Source organism: Scyliorhinus canicula, chromosome 5, assembly GCF_902713615.1.
Source record: "Scyliorhinus canicula chromosome 5, sScyCan1.1, whole genome shotgun sequence".
In the NCBI taxonomy this organism is placed as follows: domain Eukaryota; kingdom Metazoa; phylum Chordata; class Chondrichthyes; order Carcharhiniformes; family Scyliorhinidae; genus Scyliorhinus; species Scyliorhinus canicula.
The window spans coordinates 178,631,979-178,651,715 of NC_052150.1; the positions used below are offsets into that span (position 1 = coordinate 178,631,979).

The 19,737-nt window shown below is 47.7% G+C and overlaps 1 protein-coding gene and 1 non-coding gene across 13 annotated transcripts in view; both read left to right on the forward strand.

Moving 5' to 3' along the window:
* myo3a (myosin IIIA) overlaps window positions 1-19,737 on the forward strand; it is a 556,810-nt gene that overhangs the window by 857 nt on the left and 536,216 nt on the right. For 10 of the 12 annotated variants that reach the window (XR_005460772.1, XM_038798142.1, XM_038798150.1 and 7 more), the window contains exons 1-2: window positions 1,360-1,497; window positions 18,924-19,107. Coding sequence is in view for 10 of the 12 variants with exons in the window: in XM_038798142.1 (XP_038654070.1) it covers window positions 1,496-1,497; window positions 18,924-19,107 (186 nt within the window). In the remaining 2 variants the exon portion in view is untranslated. Of the gene's footprint in view, window positions 1-1,359; window positions 1,498-18,923; window positions 19,108-19,737 lie in introns of those variants that run through there. The other 2 variants (XM_038798143.1, XM_038798153.1) reach the window with 2 other exon arrangements.
* On the forward strand, window positions 160-267 carry LOC119966733. Its single transcript, XR_005460827.1, has one exon. It is a non-coding gene; the product is annotated as a U6 spliceosomal RNA (small nuclear RNA).

Sequence of the window (19,737 nt, forward strand, 5' to 3'; positions counted from 1 at the left end):
AATTGCTGTAATACACATACATTGGTTAATGTTAACATACATTAGTAAATTATATCATTTTTAAAGCCATCCGAATGAACCTTGTCGCACAAACTGTAGCTTTCATCTTTGCACTAATTTAGTGACAAAATGATAGCAATTAAAAATCTTAATTCAATCCCACTTCAACCCCCTCAGTGCATATACTAAAACTGGAATGATACAGAGAAGATTAGCACGGCCCTGTGCAAGGATGACATCAAAATACGTGAAGCGTTTCATATTGTACACTTTCAAAATATTTCACCTTCCGCAAAATATCCACACAGATGACAGATGGTCGAGGGTTAATAGTACGGTATGGGAGGGTGAGGAGGGGTTAAAAAGTAAAATTCATGGAATTCAACCCCAAGCTGGTGTCTCTGTGGCCGCTGCTATTTTTACAACATTGATATTGAAGCATCCGAGAGTGTTATCATGAATGGTAAGTCATTTATTAAGAGAAAACGATAACATATATAAATGGGCTCCGACAGTGCAATCAAACTTCCAATCTGAAGCTAACTGCTGCTCCCTTCCCTCTTCCTTTGTCTTGTGTCCTTTTAGGATAAACCCAGGGAAATAGCCACTGCAGGCACGATGGGCCGAATGGCCTCCTTCTGCACTGTAAATTCTATGAAATAAGGGAGGGCGTGCTAGCATGGTAGTGTTGTTACTGGACTAGTAGTTCAGAGACCAAGGGTACAGTTGAGTGAGAACCAAGGTTCAAATCCCACCATGGCAGCTGATGGAATTCAAATTCAATAAAAGTCTGGAATTAAAATTCTTTTAAAAAAATTTAAAGTACCCAATTCCTTTTTTTTCAATTAAGGGACAATTTAGTGTGGCCGATCCACCTACCCTGCACATCTTTGGGTTGTGGGGGTGAGACCCACGCAGGCACGGGGAGAATGTGACAGTGACCCAGGGTCAGTATCGAACCCGGGTTCACGTGCCGTGAGGCAGCAGTGCTAACCACTGCGCCGCCGTGACGCCCTCTGGAATAAAATTTCTAATGATGACCATGAAACCATTGTTGATTGCCATAAAAATATTTTCTATCTACGAAACCATTTGATCTTGATTTTCCAATTATCTCATCACTTGTAGCCCACTCATTTTCACAGGGTTACCACTCGCATTATAATTTAGACCTAAATCTGAAATCCTGCAGTGAATTTCGCACATCATTTATAGCTGAACCAAATGGTTTGTGTCTTTGGAGATCAGAATCATATTAGGAAGGGATCTGTTTGAAGTCCTCATTAATACCCACTAATCCTCGACACAGTTCCATGTGTTCAGATCTCAGTGCTGCTGCCAGCGTGCTTTGGACATTAGGGATTAGTTAATAGCTCCTCCCCCCCAGAAGCTCATCGGGATTCTTGTACATTAGCTGGTCAATGAACCAGAAAAAGCTGGACAATTTCCTGGGGCTTTGTGTAATTGTTTAGGAAACAGATTTAGCATCCATAATATGTAAGTGATTTCTTCTATTTCTAAAAGTCTGAAAGAAATATATAATTTGCTGTTCTGGAGTAACCATTTGCTAGTCTAAATGTATTGTAAATTATACGTTTACATTGGTATTGAGGTTAATTTTTTATGTGGACAGTCGTAACCACAGGCTTATTCTTGTTATATTTTATGATGGTGCATTCTTTTACTAAAAGTCATCTTAATAAGTAAATAATAATAATTTTTGGCCACAGTTGCAGTTGGAGAAACTTAATACTTTCTTCTGATACATTTCAAATGATATGGCACTCATGTTTTAGCAGTTACAGGTTATTGACTAGCTTTGTATCAATACAGTGCAATGCCATCTCATCAAGATATGTGTATCCATGAAACTGTGTAGAATTTGCAGCACAGAAGCAGGCCACTCAACCCAACTGGCCTAAAGCAGTGTTCAAACTTCTCACAAGCCTCCTCCGATCCTGTCCTATACCCCACTCTGCCCTTCTCCCTCATGTTTCCACCAAGCCCTGTCATCGCCATTGTCGTCAACTACCCCTCGATTCGAGGGTGATGTCTGCTCAGGGTCACAGATTTCTGCCATGGGTTTTCATGTGACCGAGCAGGCCAAGGCTCGACCTGCAGGTGTTTGTGAACGTGAGCAGGGTGTCCCATGGGGTCGTGGTATCCGGGGTGTAGGATTTGCTTCTTTTTCTTTCCTTCTCCGCTCCCACCCTGTCTCATCATTTAGATGTTTGGCCTCAAGGAACGAGGCAGCTTCTTTGCCAACACTTTGAATGATTGGTATGAAGGTTCTTCCAGTCATTAATTTTAATTTTGCTGTACATCTAGAAGAGGTTCAGGCTGTGTCTTCTTTCACCTCACCGGAATACTGGCCATTTTGAGATTTGAAAACACTGGATCTGGTGTGGGAGGTGTTTTCGACCGTTTGAACAATGTCCAGCCCATTATACATTCGTACATGTTAACAAAGGGGGCTGGATTCTCTGATTTTGCGGCTAAGTGCCGACGGCAGCATGGGAACTGTGGTGTTTTACGGTGCCAAAATCGGCGTCAAACCCTCACTGATTCTGGGACCGGTGAAGGGCTAGTAGCCGCACCGAGTGAAACCCCTGGCTCCCGCGCCAAAACTAGACGGAGAATGGCTGGGTCCGTGGTCACGCATGCGCACGGCAGAGACCTGCAGCAGAGTTCCAGGAAGTACTATTTGAAGTGTAGTCATAAAAGAATGTAAGAACATAAGGGCTGAGAGCACGGGTAGGAATTTAGTCCCTCGAGCCCATTCTGCAATTCAATCCACGTGCCTTTTCCTCGAAAGAGATCAGCTGGGACCCGTGATTCATCCCCGCGGATCCCTGCGAACAATTCATAACTTTCTGGCAGTGGGCTGTGATTGACACCTGCGATTGCAATGCATTGAACCCTCTTGATGTGGTCAATGTTTGTAAATGTTGGGGTTTCACCACTTAGCGACACTGAACCATGAAAGGAGATGAATGAATCCAGGCTGCAGCTATATGTGAAAGCTGTCAATCATAGCCCGCGAGTAGAAAGTTATGAATGACTTGCAGCTGTTGGATCTGCGGGGTTGAAACACGGGTCCCAGCTGTTCTCCTTCGAGGACACATGGAGCCTCCAGATAAGTGTTACAGTGATCATTTTTTTTCACTGCTCCTGTCTGGTCTGTTCTCTAGCTTCCAGGCAGGGATCTCTCTTCTGTGTGGGGGAAAGGTCAGTGGAGGTGGTGGGGGCTGTGGGAGGAACCCTTTGGCCAGCGGGTCCCTGTGGGGGGTCCCGTTAGTTAGGTGGCCTTGAGGTGTTCCTGCAGTTAGGGAGATCCGAGGGGTACCTTTAGTTAGGGGATATCTGTGGGTGTGGGTGGTGGGCAAGGTGGCTGCAGTTAGGGGGTCCCTGTTAGGGGTCCCTCTCATTAGGGGTCCCTGTGGGAGTTCCTTCAGTTAGAGAGTCCTGGGGTTCTCCCTATTCATGATGTCCCTGGGGGGAGGTCTCCCTATTCAGGGGCTCCCTGGGGGAGGGGTGGGGGTCCTCCTATTCATGGGATCCTTGGGGCAGTCTCCCTATAACAGGGGTCTCTGGGGGGAGTCTTCCTATTAAAGTGGTCCATGGGGGGGGTCTCCCTCATTAAGGGGTCCCTGAGGTGGGGCAGTTCAGGCTCCCCCATACTTGAGGGGACACACACTCAGGCAATCCAGTGGTGGGGGAGTGCTTCGCGGTGTGGGGGAGGAGTGGCCGGCTGCGGGATTTTGCTATCGGGTCGCCTGCTCAAGGGGCATGCAGGAATTTGAATGACAAGGGATATGGAATTGCATCCCGCTTTGTTCTCCCGGGGTGACGGAAAATGAGTGCAATTCTCCTCCAGTGGGAGAACATCTCACCAAAAAGAGAACCCAGCCTCTCATCTCTGGAATCAATCCCGTGAACTTCCTCTGAACTGTCTCTAATGTAACTACATCCTTCCTCAACTAAGGGGAACAAAACTGTCCACAATATTCCAGGTGCAGTCGCACCAATGCCTTCTACAGTTGCAGCAACACTTCACTACTTTTATACTCTATTACTTTAGCCAAAAATGCCAAAACTTTATTTGCCTTTCTTATTACCTACTGTCCCAACATGCTAGTTTTATGCGATTCATGCATGAGGACCTCCAGATCCCTCTGCACTGAAGCACTCTGAAGTAACTCTCCATTTGAAATGAAATGAAAATCGCTTATTGTCACGAATAGGCTTCAATGAAGTTACTGTGAAAAGCCCCTAGTCGCCACATTCCAGCACCTGTTCGGGGAGGCTGGTACGGGAATTGAACCGTGCTGCTGGCCTGCCTTGGTCTGCTTTAAAAGCCAGTGATTTAGCCCAGTGTGCTAAACCAGCCCCTAAACATCATTTAGATGATGTGTGTCATTATTCCAAAAAGTTTCACAGTGTGGTAGGAAGCAGAAACTGCTGCGAGATTCCCGGTGCTCAGCCTGGCGAGATCATCACCGCAATACAACATTAACTGGTCCAGTTAAGGAGGCCTTACCAGCTTCATGCCACAGATAATAAGAATAATCTTTATTGTCACAAGTCGGCTTACATTAACACTGCAATGTAAGCCCCAGAGACCCCAGAGCACGCCCCCCAGAGGACGACCTCCAGAGGACACCCACCAGGGGCATCAAAGGCCATAGAACATGGTAAACAGCAGGCTGCCTCCACCTCTGATTGCATCCTGGGGACATGACTAGCGGTAGAGCTAGCAAGGTGAAGCACTTTAAAGATCACTGAGGACACTGGGGGAGTGGCAGTAGGTAGGGGTTGTCATAATATCCACTCGTGTATATAATGAGATGCAGACAGGCAGTGATTGATACATAGGATGGCCAGTAAGCATACAACACAGTACAGCCAATCACCAGACAGGACACTACCACTATTAAGCCAGAGGGCACTAGGTTTCCCGCTCTCTCGGGACCCAGCTACTGAGACAGTCAGAGTCCACGAGCTAGCAAGTGCAAACACCATGCGTTAGCTAGTAAGTCTGGTCAGGCTACTACAAGGTCACCAGTCAGATCAGTATAGTGTCGACTCACAGCTGAATATGTATCGCAGTTCTATAGTTGAATAAAACAGTGTTGGATGTTCTCCAGTGTCAGACGTCTGTTTCTAACTTCCCTGCATCGAGTGCAGTCCACATTGAACCAACCTGCCTAACACATCAGGGGTAAGGCAGGGGTGAAGGGATGGTGGGGAGAGTGATGTTACACAATTGGGAGAGTGGTGCATCATTGGATATTTGTAAAACATTAAAAACCCTTCAGCACAACCAGAATGATGTTTCTGTCACTTTCTTCCACAATGCGGACTGACCTCCGAACCTTGGGCCATCTCTCCAGACATCCCCCCCACCCCCTCATGCAGGTAATGGGTGTGAGTGAGCAGTCAGCAGACAGGCAGGGGTCATACTATGGCACAGATTGGGGAGCACCAGTGCCCTCTGTGGGTAAGGGTGACACAGTAGCACACTGTTTAGCACTATTGCTTCATGGCACCAGGGTCTCTGGTTTGATTCTGTCTTGGGTCACTGTCTGTGCAAAGTCTGCACATTCTCCCGTGTTTACATGGGTTTCCTCCGGCTGCTCTCATTTCTTCCCAAAAGTCCCAGAAGGTGAATGGACATTCCGAATTCTCTCTCAGTTTACCCGAACAGGCACCGTAGTTTGGCGACTCAGGGATTTTCACAGTAACTTTATTGCAGTGTTAATATAAGCCTACTTATGACATGAATAAAGATTATTATTATCATCCCCCCCCCCCACCGAATTCGACAGTGACCCGCTCACAGTGCCAACAGTCCCATCACACTGGATTGATGTAACACAGACTCTCGGAGGCTGGGAAATGGGGGTAGGAGGGTGGGAGGGTTACAATTGATGGACCAGGCCACGTCCTATGGGAAGCGGACAAGTATGAAGGCCTCCCTGGCCCTTTGAACTTGTCGAGCCTTCGGAACTGCTCCCTGTCCTGTAGCCTCTGACTGGACCTCCAGTTCCTCCCGGGATCGTCCTCCAGGCCATGCTGTTCTGACGCCTCCTCATTATCCTTGTCCTCTTTCTCCTCGGACGTGGCCACATGTTCCTCATACCCCACCTCCAGTACGCCGCCCTGCTGCTGTACCAGGTTGTAGAGGGCACAGCAGACCACCAGAAAGTGGGCGACTCTCCAGGGGGCGGGAGGTATACTGCAGGGGACTGGAGCGGTCAAGACATTGGAACCGCATTTTGAGTAGTCCGATGCACCGCTCAACAGCGGCCCGCGTGGCCACATGGGCCTCATTGTATCAGGTATCCGCATCTATAGTCACAAGTAGACTTACATTAACACTGCAATGAAGTTACTGTGAAAATCCCCCAGTCGCCACATTCCGGCGGCTGTTGAGGTACACAGAGGACTTGTGGGAGGAAACCGGAGCACCCGAAGGAAACCCACGCAGACTTGGGGAGAACATGCAGACACCTCACAGACAGTGACCCAAGCGGGAATCGAGCCTGGAACTCTGGCGCTGTAAAGCAATAGTGAAAACCACTGTGCTACCATGCTGCCCAAAAGGTATGCAGGCATGGCTGAGAACTGTCTCCAGCCTCCATATTGGAGTCATTTGCCAGGTCCGCAGCGGGTACCCCTTATTCCCAAAGAACCAGCCGCCCATCCAGGGGTGGTCCTCGAAGAGGCCCAGCATGTCTGACTACCCCAGTAGGTAACTGTCGTGCACACTCCCTGGGAAGTATGCACACATCATCATGAGCTTCATGTGGTGGCCGCACACAGGCTGGTTATTCAGGGAGTGAAACCTCTTCCTGTTAATGTAAGGCACTCCCAGATGGCCCGGTCAGTGTAAGGCAACGTGTGTGCAGTCTAATAGTCCCTGGACCTGGGGCATCCCGGTGATGGCAGAGGGTCCTGCTGGCCGGGCATCTTGTTGGGCTTGGTCCATGCCAAAATTTATAGAGTTTTCTGCTGGGGCAAACAGGGCAACTGTGAAATGTCGGATTCACCTATGAGCGGTGGCCTGCACACACGTTGCCTTACACTGACCGGGCCATCTGGGAGTGCCTTACATTAACAGGAAGAGGTTTCACTCCCTGAATAACCAGCCTGTGTGCGGCCACCACATGAAGCTCATGATGATGTGTGCATACTTCCCAGGGAGTGTGCACGACAGTTACCTACTGGGGTAGTCAGACATGCCGGGCCTCTTCGAGGACCACCCCTGGATGGGCGGCTGGTTCTTTGGGAATAAGGGGTACCCGCTGCGGACCTGGCAAATGATTCCACACAAATGCCTTCCTTCGAGCCTTGGAAGGATCCCGAGGCGTAGAAGTTCAGGACTGCGGTGACGGCCACAGAGAGCAGGTATTCTCCTCCTCCTCCACATTGTGCCAAGTCTGCAAGGACATGGTACAGGTGACACACTGCCTCCTTGTTGAGACGGACCAGCCTGCGACACACACTGTCCATCATCTGCTCGAACGACCATTGATGCTTGAACACCTTGGGCCGTGACGGGCTTCCCCCTCTGGGTCACACCTTGGCCTGATGGGCGGCGGGTCCTTAGGCTGTGGGGTGGGGTCCTGCATGGACTGCCTCCTTGAGCCTCTGTAGACGCGTCTGGCTGCCCGGCCTACTAGCGGCACCACTAGGGCCTATTCTGCTGGATTGAAAATATCGTCCATACCGTTCAATATCTGTGAGGAATTGGGAGAGGGTGATAACCAGCTGTGGCTCCCACCTCCGGAGCCTCCATCCCCCCATTGATCTCCCCCCTCCCCCATGCTTGGAACACATTGCCTATGCACTACCCGCCCCAGTGCCCCACTCCCCCCTCCACACCCCGCTCACCAGACCCCAGACCCTGTACCCCTAAAACCTGCACATAATGTTACGTTAACCGGGCGCTGCTCCCCTCCCCATTGCTCTCACCCACCCTCTGGCCATGGACATGTCCAGAGCTGGGGCACATCCCCTGTGTGTCCGGATCTCGGTCGCCGTATATATGGTGTTGCCACCCGAAGTGTTCAGACACAGTGTCCATGCATCATGGTCGGATTGGGATGCTAGGCAATGACTCCCTCGTGCTACATGACCTGTCCACCCACAGGAATTTGCTTTGGATGTGTGAAATGCTCACTCAACTACGATTGCCAATTCAGCCTGCCTTTCAGGTGTTATTCAACAGACTTCTTAGGCGATTTTAATCAAAGAAAACAAGCTTTATTCTAAGAATTTAGTTAACATTTATATAAACACACACAGTAAGGATTTTTTCATCAACTACAAACAGAAAGGACCCCACACAGCTACAGTAATCTATGCACAACCCTTAATGAATTCCCCCTTAATTGTTCCAATTCAATAACAAAATCCAAGTAAAACCAGAAACCCCTTTTCAAAGGCATGGCCCAGAGCACGGCGTTCTCACTTTCCTGGTTATTGATACTCTGGTCCCCTTTTCAGACAGCAGGTTTGAATTCATTCCAGAAAGCAATTATCTCTTTTAAGTTACCAAGTAGTCTGGAAACAGCTTTTAAAATGAAGATAGAGCGGCAGGCCAAAAAAGCTTCTGTTCTCTGTCTGAGTCCACAGCAGGCAAATGTGAAAGCAAAACCAAAAAAACAGCCCAACTCCGTCCACACAATGATATCACTGAAGCCATGTGATAAGACAGAAACCTTTCTTAAAGGGGCATTTGCATGACACTGGCTACTCACCTCCTTGGCTCCCCGCAGATGTACTTCCACCAGGTTCATCTTTTTAAAAAGGAGTACTAATGAGCTCCAATGTGACCACTTGCTGGGCAGGGGATCATGGGAGACCATTGCATATGGGATGGCTCCTGTTATTCACTCGCCTTGAAACGCTCTCGCACGAGCGCAACGAGGCATGAATAGTGCCCTATAAGTTATCTTTCCATTTTTCCGACCAAAATGGATAACTTCACACTTATCCACGTTAAACTCATTCTGCCAAATTTTGGTCCACTCAACTAACCTAGATCTATATCCACTTGTAAGGTTCTTGTTTCCCATCGCAACTTACTATCTCACCTATGTTTGTGTCATCTGCAAATTTGGCTATCGAACCTTCTATCCCTGTATCCAAGTCAATAAATATTATAAATAGTTGGAGCCTGAAGACCAAAACCTGTAACATCCCACTTGTTACACCTTGCCAACCAGAAAAATATTAATTTATCCCGACACTCTGACTTCTGTCGGTCAGCCAGTCTTCAATCCAAGTGAATAAATTACCCCGAATCTGATGTGATCTTATCTTGTGTATTAACATTCTGTGCGGCACCTTATCAAATGCTATCTGGAAATCCAGATATACTAAATCTACAGGATCCCCCTTATCCACTGGGCTTGTTATATCTTTGAAGAACTCTAGCAAATTCGGCAAACATGATTTGCCCTTCATTAAATAATGCTGACTCTGCCGGATTGCGTTTTAACTTTCCAAATGTCCTGTTATTACTTCCTTAATAATGGATTCTAACAATTTCCCAAAATCGGATATTAAACTAACTGGTCTGTAGTTTCCTACTCTCTACCTCCCTCTCCCTCCCTTTTTGAATCAGCAGTTTTCCAATCCATTCAAATCTTTCCCGCATCCAGGGATTTTTGGCATATTATAACCAATGGATCCACTGGGCGCAATTCTCCGCACTCACGACGGTGCGGAGAATAGCGCGTGGCGTAAATTTTTCCGGCCACGCTGGTCTGATGCCCTCCCGCTATTCTCCCCCCCCCCCCCATGCCTGCCTCCTGACACGAATCGCTGCCCGCCGTTTTTTTTACGGCAAGCAGCAATTCTCAGCTGGCCGATGGGCCGAATTCCAAGGCCTTTACGACCGTTTTTAGGAACGTCAAACACACCTGGTCTGACCGTTTGTAAAAACGGCCGTAAAGCCCCGATCTGGGGAACCATGGCACCGATTGGCACGGCAGTACCACGGCCGTGCCAAGGGTGCCATGGGCCCGCGATCAGTGGGCACCGATCGCGGGCAGCGGGTACTTACCCCGTGCACTCTTTATCCTTCCGCCGCCCCACTGTATCCATTTGCAAGGCGGCTGAGGGGCATACCGGCCCGCGCATGTGCGGGTTTCACGCAAATGCGCGATGACGTCATCCGCGCATACGCGAGTTGGAGTCATCCAATCTGCGCATGCGCGGCTGCCGTCATCTGACGCGTCAGCCGTCGCAAACTCTGGTTAGTGGATGCCGGAGTTCACGGCCGCGGGTGCTAGCCCCGACCGGGGACCAGAATCGGTTCCCGGTCGGGGGGGCGGAGGCTGGCGTCAAACCCGCCCATTTTTGACGCCAGCCTCACGATTTCTCCCGGGTGCGGAGAATCACGCCCACTATCTCTCTACCACTTCCTTTAACACCCTAGGATGTAGACCATCAGGCCCTGGGAATTTGGCTGCCTTCAATCCCAAAAGTCTGTTCAGTATTTTTTCCCAATGATGATGATTGTTCTAAGTTCCTCCCTTTCTCTTCCCTCTGAATTACCTGTTCGTATAGTGATGGTACTAGTGTCAACCACCATGAAAACTGAAGAAAAATATTAATTTAACTTGTCCGCCGTTTTTGCTTCTCCCCATCTGATCCTGTAACATTCACTTCAGCGACTTTGTTGCCTTTTATGTACTTATGGAAGCTTTTGCTATCCTTTTTTATATTTTGCGCTGGTTTTCTTTCATAATTTATCTTTGCTGTTTTTATAACTTTTTTAGTAACGCTTTGATGATCTTTTAAAAGTTTCCCAATCTCCCAGTCTGCCATCGGCCTTTGCAATCTGATATGCCTTAGTTTTTGTCTTAATGTTAACCTTAAAATCTTTGCTTAGCCATGGATGTTTTTAACCCTCTTAGAATCTTTCTTCCTCTCTGAAATATACTTTAGTTGCGAGGAATTAAATATCTCCTTAAACAACTGCCACGGCCCATCAGCTGTCCTACCTTTTAGTCTTCTGCCCAGCCCACTAGGGCAGAATCTGTCCTCTTGCCTACAAAATTACCTTTGTTTAACTCCAGAAAATGAGTGTCGGACTCCAGTTTCTTGCCCTCACTGTTGTATTGATGACAATGGTTCTCAAACTGGGGTCCATGCAAGATCCATCAGGACTTTTCAAAGAGTCCATGAAATAATCTCCCTAGCAAGTGTGAAAAAGAGAGAAAAACAGAAGGAAAAGAAAAAGAAAGAAGGAATAAAAGAAAAATCAGCCGCTTCATACAAATTAATAGTAGTGTTGGGATGAAGAAGCATCTGACAAAATGTCCACCCAAAGCTTCCAAATACTTGACTTCTTCACAGTGATGGCCAACTTGCCTGCCATGGTTTTCAATAGGAGTTTTGTTTTGGGGTGGGGGAGGAGGGGTGCGGGTACGTTGGAAGGTCAGCTCTAAGGTACATTCAATTTGGACTCATGCAGTGAACAAGGGCTATGGGGGGGGGGGGGGGCGGGCGGGGGCAGCACGGTAGCATAGTGGTTATCACTATGGCTCCACAGTGCCAGGGTCCCAGGCTCGATTCCCAGCTTGGGTCATTGTCTGTGTGGAGTCTGCCCCGTGTTTGCGTGGGTTTTCTCCGGGTGCTCCGGTTTCCTCCCACAAGTCATGAAAGATGTGTTATTGGGTAATTTGGATATTCTGAATTCTCCCTCCATGTACCTGACCAGGCGTCGGAGTGTGGCGAGAAGGGGCTTTTCAGAGTAACTTCATTGCAGTGTTCATGTAAGCCTACTTGTGACAATAAAAGATTATTATTATTATAACACTGCCTGAACTCTTGAGTATTTCTGGCTATTTCTGTTTGCATTATTTGAATCTTGTAGTCATGGAAAAGCCATTAGTTTTCCCGACAGGTCTGAAAAATAGTTCAGAGAATGTCACGTTCCAGTGAATACTCTGCAAAGGAATTGGAGGCAAAAAATGTGTATTTTTATGGGAAGTTCCAAAAAAATTAAATTAGTAACCTGTTTTGATCCTGGTAGACATCTAAATAATGCTGTTAATAATAATTTGATCATGGTTTTTTTCGATATGATGGATGGACATTGGATATGATCTGTGATCTGATTAGATACCTATGGCATTAACAGCCAATCTTTAACCATATTTGAAGCTGTTTAGTAAGCGAGCGCAAGAATGTAATTCGAGACACACATATCCTTAATCTCTGGTTTGCTTTGTCTGTCTCATTACTGCCTATATCAGTGAAATGGATCTCAAATTGTAACTTTAAGTAATTACCTGTTTTGTTAAGAGCATTATTACAATACTTTTTACTTGCAGCATTTTTGTATTTTGGGTACTCTACAGTGTTATAAATTAGATGGGGGTTGTGTCTGAAAAGGTGCCTTCAGCCAATAATATTTAACTACTGATGTATGAAACGCGACAACCAATTAGCGCACAGCAGTATCCCATAAACAACACTGTAGTAGTGTTTTTAGTGATATTGGTTGAGAAGTTAAAAGTTGATAAGGACAATGGGGAGAAATCCCCAGTTTTCCTTCAAAAAATGCAATGTAATTTTTTCTATCAATTTAAAATCTTATCTGCAAGCGGCCAACAGAGCAGCTAAATGGCCCTGGCGGAACCCAAACTGAGCGTCAGTGAGCTGTTTATTGTTGAGTAAGTGCCACATGATAATACAGTCAATGGCACTCTCCATCACTTTGCTAATTGTGGAGAATAGATTAATGGGGTGGTAATTGGCCGGGTTGAATTTGTCCTGCTTTTTGTGAACAGGACCTGGGAAACTTTTCACATTGCCGGGTCGATGCCAGTGTTACAGCTGTACTGGAAAAGTCTGACTTGGGGGCAGCAAGTTCTGGAGCACAATTCCTCATTACTATTGTCAGAATGCTGCAGGGCCCATAACCTTTGCAGCATCCAGTGTCTTCAGCCATTTCTTGATATCACGTGGAGAGAATCGAATGGAGTGAAGATTGTGATGTTGGGGAACTCAGGAGGAGGCTGAGATGGATCATCCAGTTGGTATCTTTGGCTGAAGATTGTTGCACATGTTTCAGCCTTGTCTTTTGCACTGATGTGCTGGACTACGGATATTTGTGGATCCTCCTCCTCTAATTAGTTGTCCAATTATCCACCACCAATTGAGCATATAACCAGTGAATTACCTCTAGAAAACATGCACTATTCTTAGAATCATAGAATCATAGAACTCACAGTGCAGAAGGAGGCCATTCGGCCCATCAAGTCTGCACTTGCCCTTGGAAAGAGCACCCCACTTAAGCCCACCCTATCCCCATAACCCAGTAACCCCACCTAACCTCTTTTGGACACTAAGGACAATTTAGTATGGCCAATCTACCAACCCTGCACATCTTTGGACTGTGGGAGGAAGCCAGAGGACCCGGAGAAAACCCACGCAGACACGGAGAGAACCTGCAGACTCCGCACAGGCAGTGACCCAAGCCGGGAATCAAACCTGGGACCCCGGAACTGTGAAGCAACAGTGCTAACTACTGTGCTACCGTGCTGCCCTCTCGTTTTTTTTCTTACAGCTTTTCTCCTCGGTTTAGCTAAAAGCAAAAGCTTCTACAGAAGCATTGGGGAAACTATATGTTGTCGCGACACGTTGAAGAAAGGTCTTGCACAAAGCCCTTTTTTTGAAATTGTTTTTTGAAGAATAAAGGGATTAAGGGTTATGGTGTTCGGGCCGCAAAGTGGAGCTGAGTCCACAAAAGATCAGCCATGATCTCATTGAATGGTGGAGCAGGCTCGAGGGGCCAGATGGTCTACTCCTGCTCCTAGTTCTTATATTCTTATGTTCTTAAAGCCAATCCAGTTCCACTCACCGGTGAAACCTAAGGCCAAAGTTTTCTGGCCTTCCTGTCAGGGAAATCTCCGGTCCCACCAATGGCAACCCCCATGGGCGTTCCCCGACAGCAGAGGGTAAGGGGCACATAAAACCCCGTAGACATCTACTCTGGCCATTGGTCCTGCCGCCGGCCATTGGTGAGTCACCTGGGGGATGGAGCAGGGGAGGGGGGGAGTTGCGGGGGGGGGGGGGGGGGGGGGCGTGAAACCCTCCCCTAAGATACAAAACAAAGAATGGAAAAAACGCTGCTGGCCGGCATTCTCCAATCCCGCGGCCAAGTTCTGACACAGGCCCAGTATTCACCCCTTCCCAGGGGGCTAGTATGGCACTGGAGTAGTGTTTGCTGCTCCAAACAGCGCCCCTCGGCCGGCGTGGGACCACGCATGTGCGCCACGGCCGGCGCGAGTTCGAGCATGCATGCCACGGTTGGCACGGGTTCACGCATGCGCATAGGGTCCCGTCTTCGCGCCGGCCCCCGGGTAATATGGTGGAGCCCTACGACCTGGTGGGGCATCGGAGAATCCCGGCCGCTGTTTCCCAAGATGAATCGTGGGCCTTGGAGAACATGCTATCATTATAGGGCGTGCACAATTTTAATTTTGACAATTTCCTGACGAGGAGGTAAATTTCCATTCACAATACTACAAACAACAATTCAGCACTTGCACTGCAAATCTCAGAAATTAGTTGTGATATATTTAAAAATCAATAACAAACAGAATTTTCTATCTGAACAAATTTGATTTGCCAGTTCAGCAGAGATTCTAGAGTGTGATTATTTAGGGAACCTTCAGAAATGTAGAAGAACTGCCAAATTTAAAGTCAGCGAAATACGCAAATATATTGAAATGAGATAAATGACAATCTACTTAGCACAACACTATTAATCTACACAGGAAGAGACGCACCTGAATGCTGTACCCCCAGCCCACCTCAAACATATAGAGTTATAGACCTTCATTTCATTGGTAATTTGGGGACATGTTCTTCCTGCACAATTTCCCACCATTTTGCCTTTTAGAATGTCAGAACTAAATCATAGCAACATGAAGCGATGTCAGGGTTGCTAGGTAGCAGTAGGTTTACACAGGCTCATGGAATGGACACAGTGCATTTCAGCCAATCTGTATTTTCTTCTCCATAAAAATATACACAAGACATATATCAGTGGAATGGGCAGCTTACTTTGTTTTCAATTCTGGGAAGAGATCCGAACAACATTATTCACATAAAACACTGCTTTATTAATGTCGATGAAAGATTGTTTCATCCCCGTGTTCTGAAAATGATCAACCTCAGAAATCCATTTTAAGAAGGATATTTTCACAGTTTATGTGCTGATATTATGTGTGTTCTTAGTTATTTACTGCAATGGGATGAGACCTGCAACTCAGCACCTCAGAGAATACATAAAACGGCACAGCACAGTGGGTGACCATTCGTCCCATCATGTCTGTGCCAACTCTTTTCAAGTGAATCCTCAGCTGGATTCTCCATTCCTGAGACTAAGGGCGGGATTCTCCGTTGCCCAACACCGATACCGTAATCGGCGATCGGGCGGAGAATCCACTCCGATGCCCAAATCAGGATCAGCGCTGGATTGACGCGGCCAGCCATACTCCATCCCCTTCAAAATGCCGTAGTCACGTTGCATGCCACACGTCACAGCAACAGCGTTGGCGTGCCATCGGGAAGCCCTCCATTGTTGCTCCACTCCGGATGGACCAAGTCCCCGACCGCACGGGGCACGTGTGGTCTGAGCGGTCGGGAACGCGGCGTGGTTGCTGCAGACTTGTCCATGCTCTGAAACGGAGAATCCAGCCTGAAGTGTTGACTCCGGGGCAGGATTCGTAGAGTTCTGCAACAGCAATACTGGCACCATACCTGGTCCAATTCACTGACCACTGAGGGCTAGCACCGGCACCACGTGGAACCCAATTGATTCCAATGGAAAGTGGTGTCGGATTCGCTGGATTCGGGATTGGCACTCGAGAGGTTGACAAGCTGCAACCACATATTAGTACCCCACTCCTCACACACACTCATTCCAGCCACAAGATGGCACTGGTTGTCCTGGAACGCACCCAACCTGTTGGATCAGCTGGAGTCAGAGGGTACCTAGGAGGGGTGGCCGATGGGAGCACCCAGACGACCTATGCCGCTAGGCCCACAGTGGACAGTCAGCGGCGTGCACAGCCATACGGCTGCCTGGCAGGCTGCGGCAATGGTGTTCCGTGAACATTCATCCTGACCCCATAGCTCACCTCCTGGCCACCCCCTGCTACTCTCCACATTTCACCTCCTTGGCAGGCAGATGCCCCCTGGTCAGTGGCACAACTGTCAGCACACTATGGAGATGTTGGACACTTTCCTTCCCCCCTCCCTCCCCTCATCAGCCACAGCACCTGTTTCACGATTTTTGAAAGCACAAATGAACCTCACCGTCAGGAATTCCCCCCGGTGGAGGCGGAGAATTGGTTCAGGTCCGGCGTTTAATGTACGTGCAGAGTGGAAATAATTGACGCCACTGTCGAGGCACCAGAGAATTGTGATTAGGCATAAACCTGCCGCCTGTCACGATTTTGGCATTAAAACCGATTCTTTGCCCAATAGCGTTTCACGATAATGATGTCAGCTGACGGAGAATCCTGCCCCCTGTCCTTTTCCCTATATCTCTGAAGATTTTCTTTTCAAAGCATTTCTGTAAAATATAGCGCACATCCTGTCATGTTATCACTGAGAGCCCTTGGGCGGGGTCCTCCGATCCTGTGGCTAAGTGTTGACGCTGTCAAGAGGCCCCTCGGATCAGCGATCTTGCGACGCACAGGGGGCCAGCATGGAACTGGAGCGACTGACGCAGCTCCAGCTGCCAATGCGGGCATCAGGACGGGCACCACGATTCCTTGCATGCGCGCCACGGCTGACGTGAGTTCGCGCATGTGTGTGGATTGCCGTCTCCGCACCGGCCCCGACGCAACATGGCGGAGGGCTACAGGGGCCTGGCGCGGAGGAACATACGCCCCCACTAGGACAAGGCCGCACGCCGATCGGTAGGTCCCAATCACGGGCCAGGCCACGGTGGAGGGACACCCTGGAGTCAGATCCCCCCTCCCCCCCGACAAGGCCACCCCCCCGCAGGATGAACACCGAGGTCCCGCCGGGTAGGACCAGACGAGAACGACGCCAGCAGGACTCGGTCCAACTCAGCGCTCACTAGGCCCATCGTGCGGGGGGATTCGTCAGGGGGACCATGTTGAGCGGCCCCCAACCGGTGCCGTGCCGACCCGGCGCGGGGTCAGAGAATCTCGCCCCCTATCTGGATCGCTAATGTATCTTACTATCTTTCCTTGTTCCTGTCTATTATTACATCGATAAATAAACCTGGATTAATCTAAAAAATGCTTTAAGATGTCAGGAAGTTGTGAATGGCACTATCTATTTGGGCATGGTAGCACAGTGATTAGTCACTGTTGCATCGCAGCTCCAGGGTCCCAGGTTTGATTCCCGGCTTGGGTTACTGTCTCTGCAGAGTCTGCACATTCTCCCCGTGTCTGCGTGGGTTTCCTCCGGGTGCTCCGGTTTCCTCCCACAGTCCAAAAATGTGCAGGTTAGTGGATTGGCTATGCTAAATTGCCCTTAGTGTCCAAAAAGGTTGGGTGGGGTTACTGGGTTACAGGGATAGGGTGGAGGTGTGGGCTTAAGTAGGTGCGCTTTACAAGGGCCAGTGTAGACTCGATGGGCCGAATAGCCTCCTTCTGCACTGTAAATTCTATGATTCAATGATTCTATGATTCTAAACGCAAGTCTTTTATGTCTACCTTTCAAAGGGGACAGAAGAATGTGATGGTCACCCCATGTGATTTCTGGTGTGTGTATACCATAACCAAGATGTTAGGAATTCATAACTAATTAGACTCGTATGAATTTATTAATTGTATTGATAAAAGGGACTAATAAAACTAATATGAATTTTGGACCCCAGCGTAGCACAGTGGTTAGCACAGTTGCATCACAGTGCCAGGGTCCCAGGTTCGATTCCAGGCTTGGGTCACTGTCTATGTGGAGTCTGCACCCCGTGTCTGCGTGGGTTTCCTCCGGGTGCTCCGCTTTCCTCCCACAAGTCCCGAAAGATGTGTTGATAGGTAATTTGGACATTCTGAATTCTCCCTCTGTGTAGCCGAACAGGGTGCCAGAATGTGGTGTCTCGGGGATTTTCACAGTAACTTCATTGCAGTGTTAATGTCAGCCTACTTGTGATAATAAAGATTTTTTTAAAAAATTAAAATAAATTGGGTTAAACCAATATTTATTCACTTGGTGTAAAAGAGGCCACTACCTGCATGGTTATGTAGCACTCAGCTTTCTGCCCTTGAACCTTCACTACACAACAGGTCTTCGCAGTACTGCATTTCTCAGATGAGTCTTGTACCCTTGCAGACCTGAGTTAGCAAAACATTCCTCTGGAAGACCTTGGCTGTTTATCGTAGAAGGAACAGACATTGAGACCGAGATTAGGTGCAACGTCTGGGAGGAATCATGAAGGATAGATAGTGCCTAAACTAAGAGACACCCTGCCTGTGAACCATGTAATCTAAACAATGTTCTTTGTACGTGGCTGACAGTGTTTGAAGGGTGCTTACAATTCTGTAGACTGGCAGAGTGTTGCTCCAGAGGTCCCTCTAATGTAGTTCTCTCCCATCATATGGTGGAAGAATAAACGATTATGCTGTACTATAGTCTTCTGAGATCATTTCATGCAAACTTTGCAACACAGGGATTCCTATCAATTCCATTTCATGATATCCCACTCTCTACACAGATGAGGACATAGTTATCTTATAATAGGAATCTTTGGTGACTGATGATGCTTTAGCCATAAGCAGAAAAATGTTTGGAATATGCCTGGGCTGTAACAAACACTTCTGTAAATTCTGACTGGAAGAGAATAGAATGCTCTGAATGTCAACAAGTGCTCAATGTATTTTATTTATTGTTTCTTTTCCATTGTTTATCAGGGGATCACTGTTAGGGATGTACCCGTTATCCGGAAGAACGATCACCTTTGACAGCTTCCCTGATCCCTCAGATACATGGGAGATTATTGAAACCATTGGTAAAGGAACCTATGGCAAAGTCTTCAAAGTATTAAACAAAAAAAATGACAGTAAGGCTGCAGTTAAGATTCTGGACCCAATCCACGTGAGTAAATGTGCTGATGTTTGCAATGCTCTGTTTCCTTTACATTTCACCCAGGCCTTTCCAAATGTAATTGGGTGAAGCATTATGAGTTGAGTTCATGTGTAATGACCGATCCAACATATTTAAAGTAGCTATAACAAGAAAGGAAGAGCAGAGAGCTGATGATAGCCTGAAAATAAATACCTGTCTCTTGGATTTACAGCCTGCGCTGTGTTTGGCTCTTCACAAGAGAACAAAACCTTCCGATCAACATGTTCACAGGCAGATATCACATCATTACTATTCATTCTATTTCTCTAAAGCCTGTCTTGATTGATGCCATTTTAGCACTTATTTTCATTTGTTTCAGTTATTCTGAAAAATAATGATTTGACATTGATTTATTGTCAATACTGCCTGAAATGAGGCAATAAAAGTCGGGTTCAATGCAATGACTGTAAATGTGTTGGGTTCCTGAATCACCGACAACAAGGACTCATAACAAAGAATAGTTTTTTCACCAGCTCAGCAGCTACTGCGACACTTGAGCTCTGCCCTCGCCCCCGGAGATAACTCCCACACTCACGACACGTGACTTCTTTTGTAGCCATGTCATCATGTTATCATGTGACCACTCGATCTACATCCTCC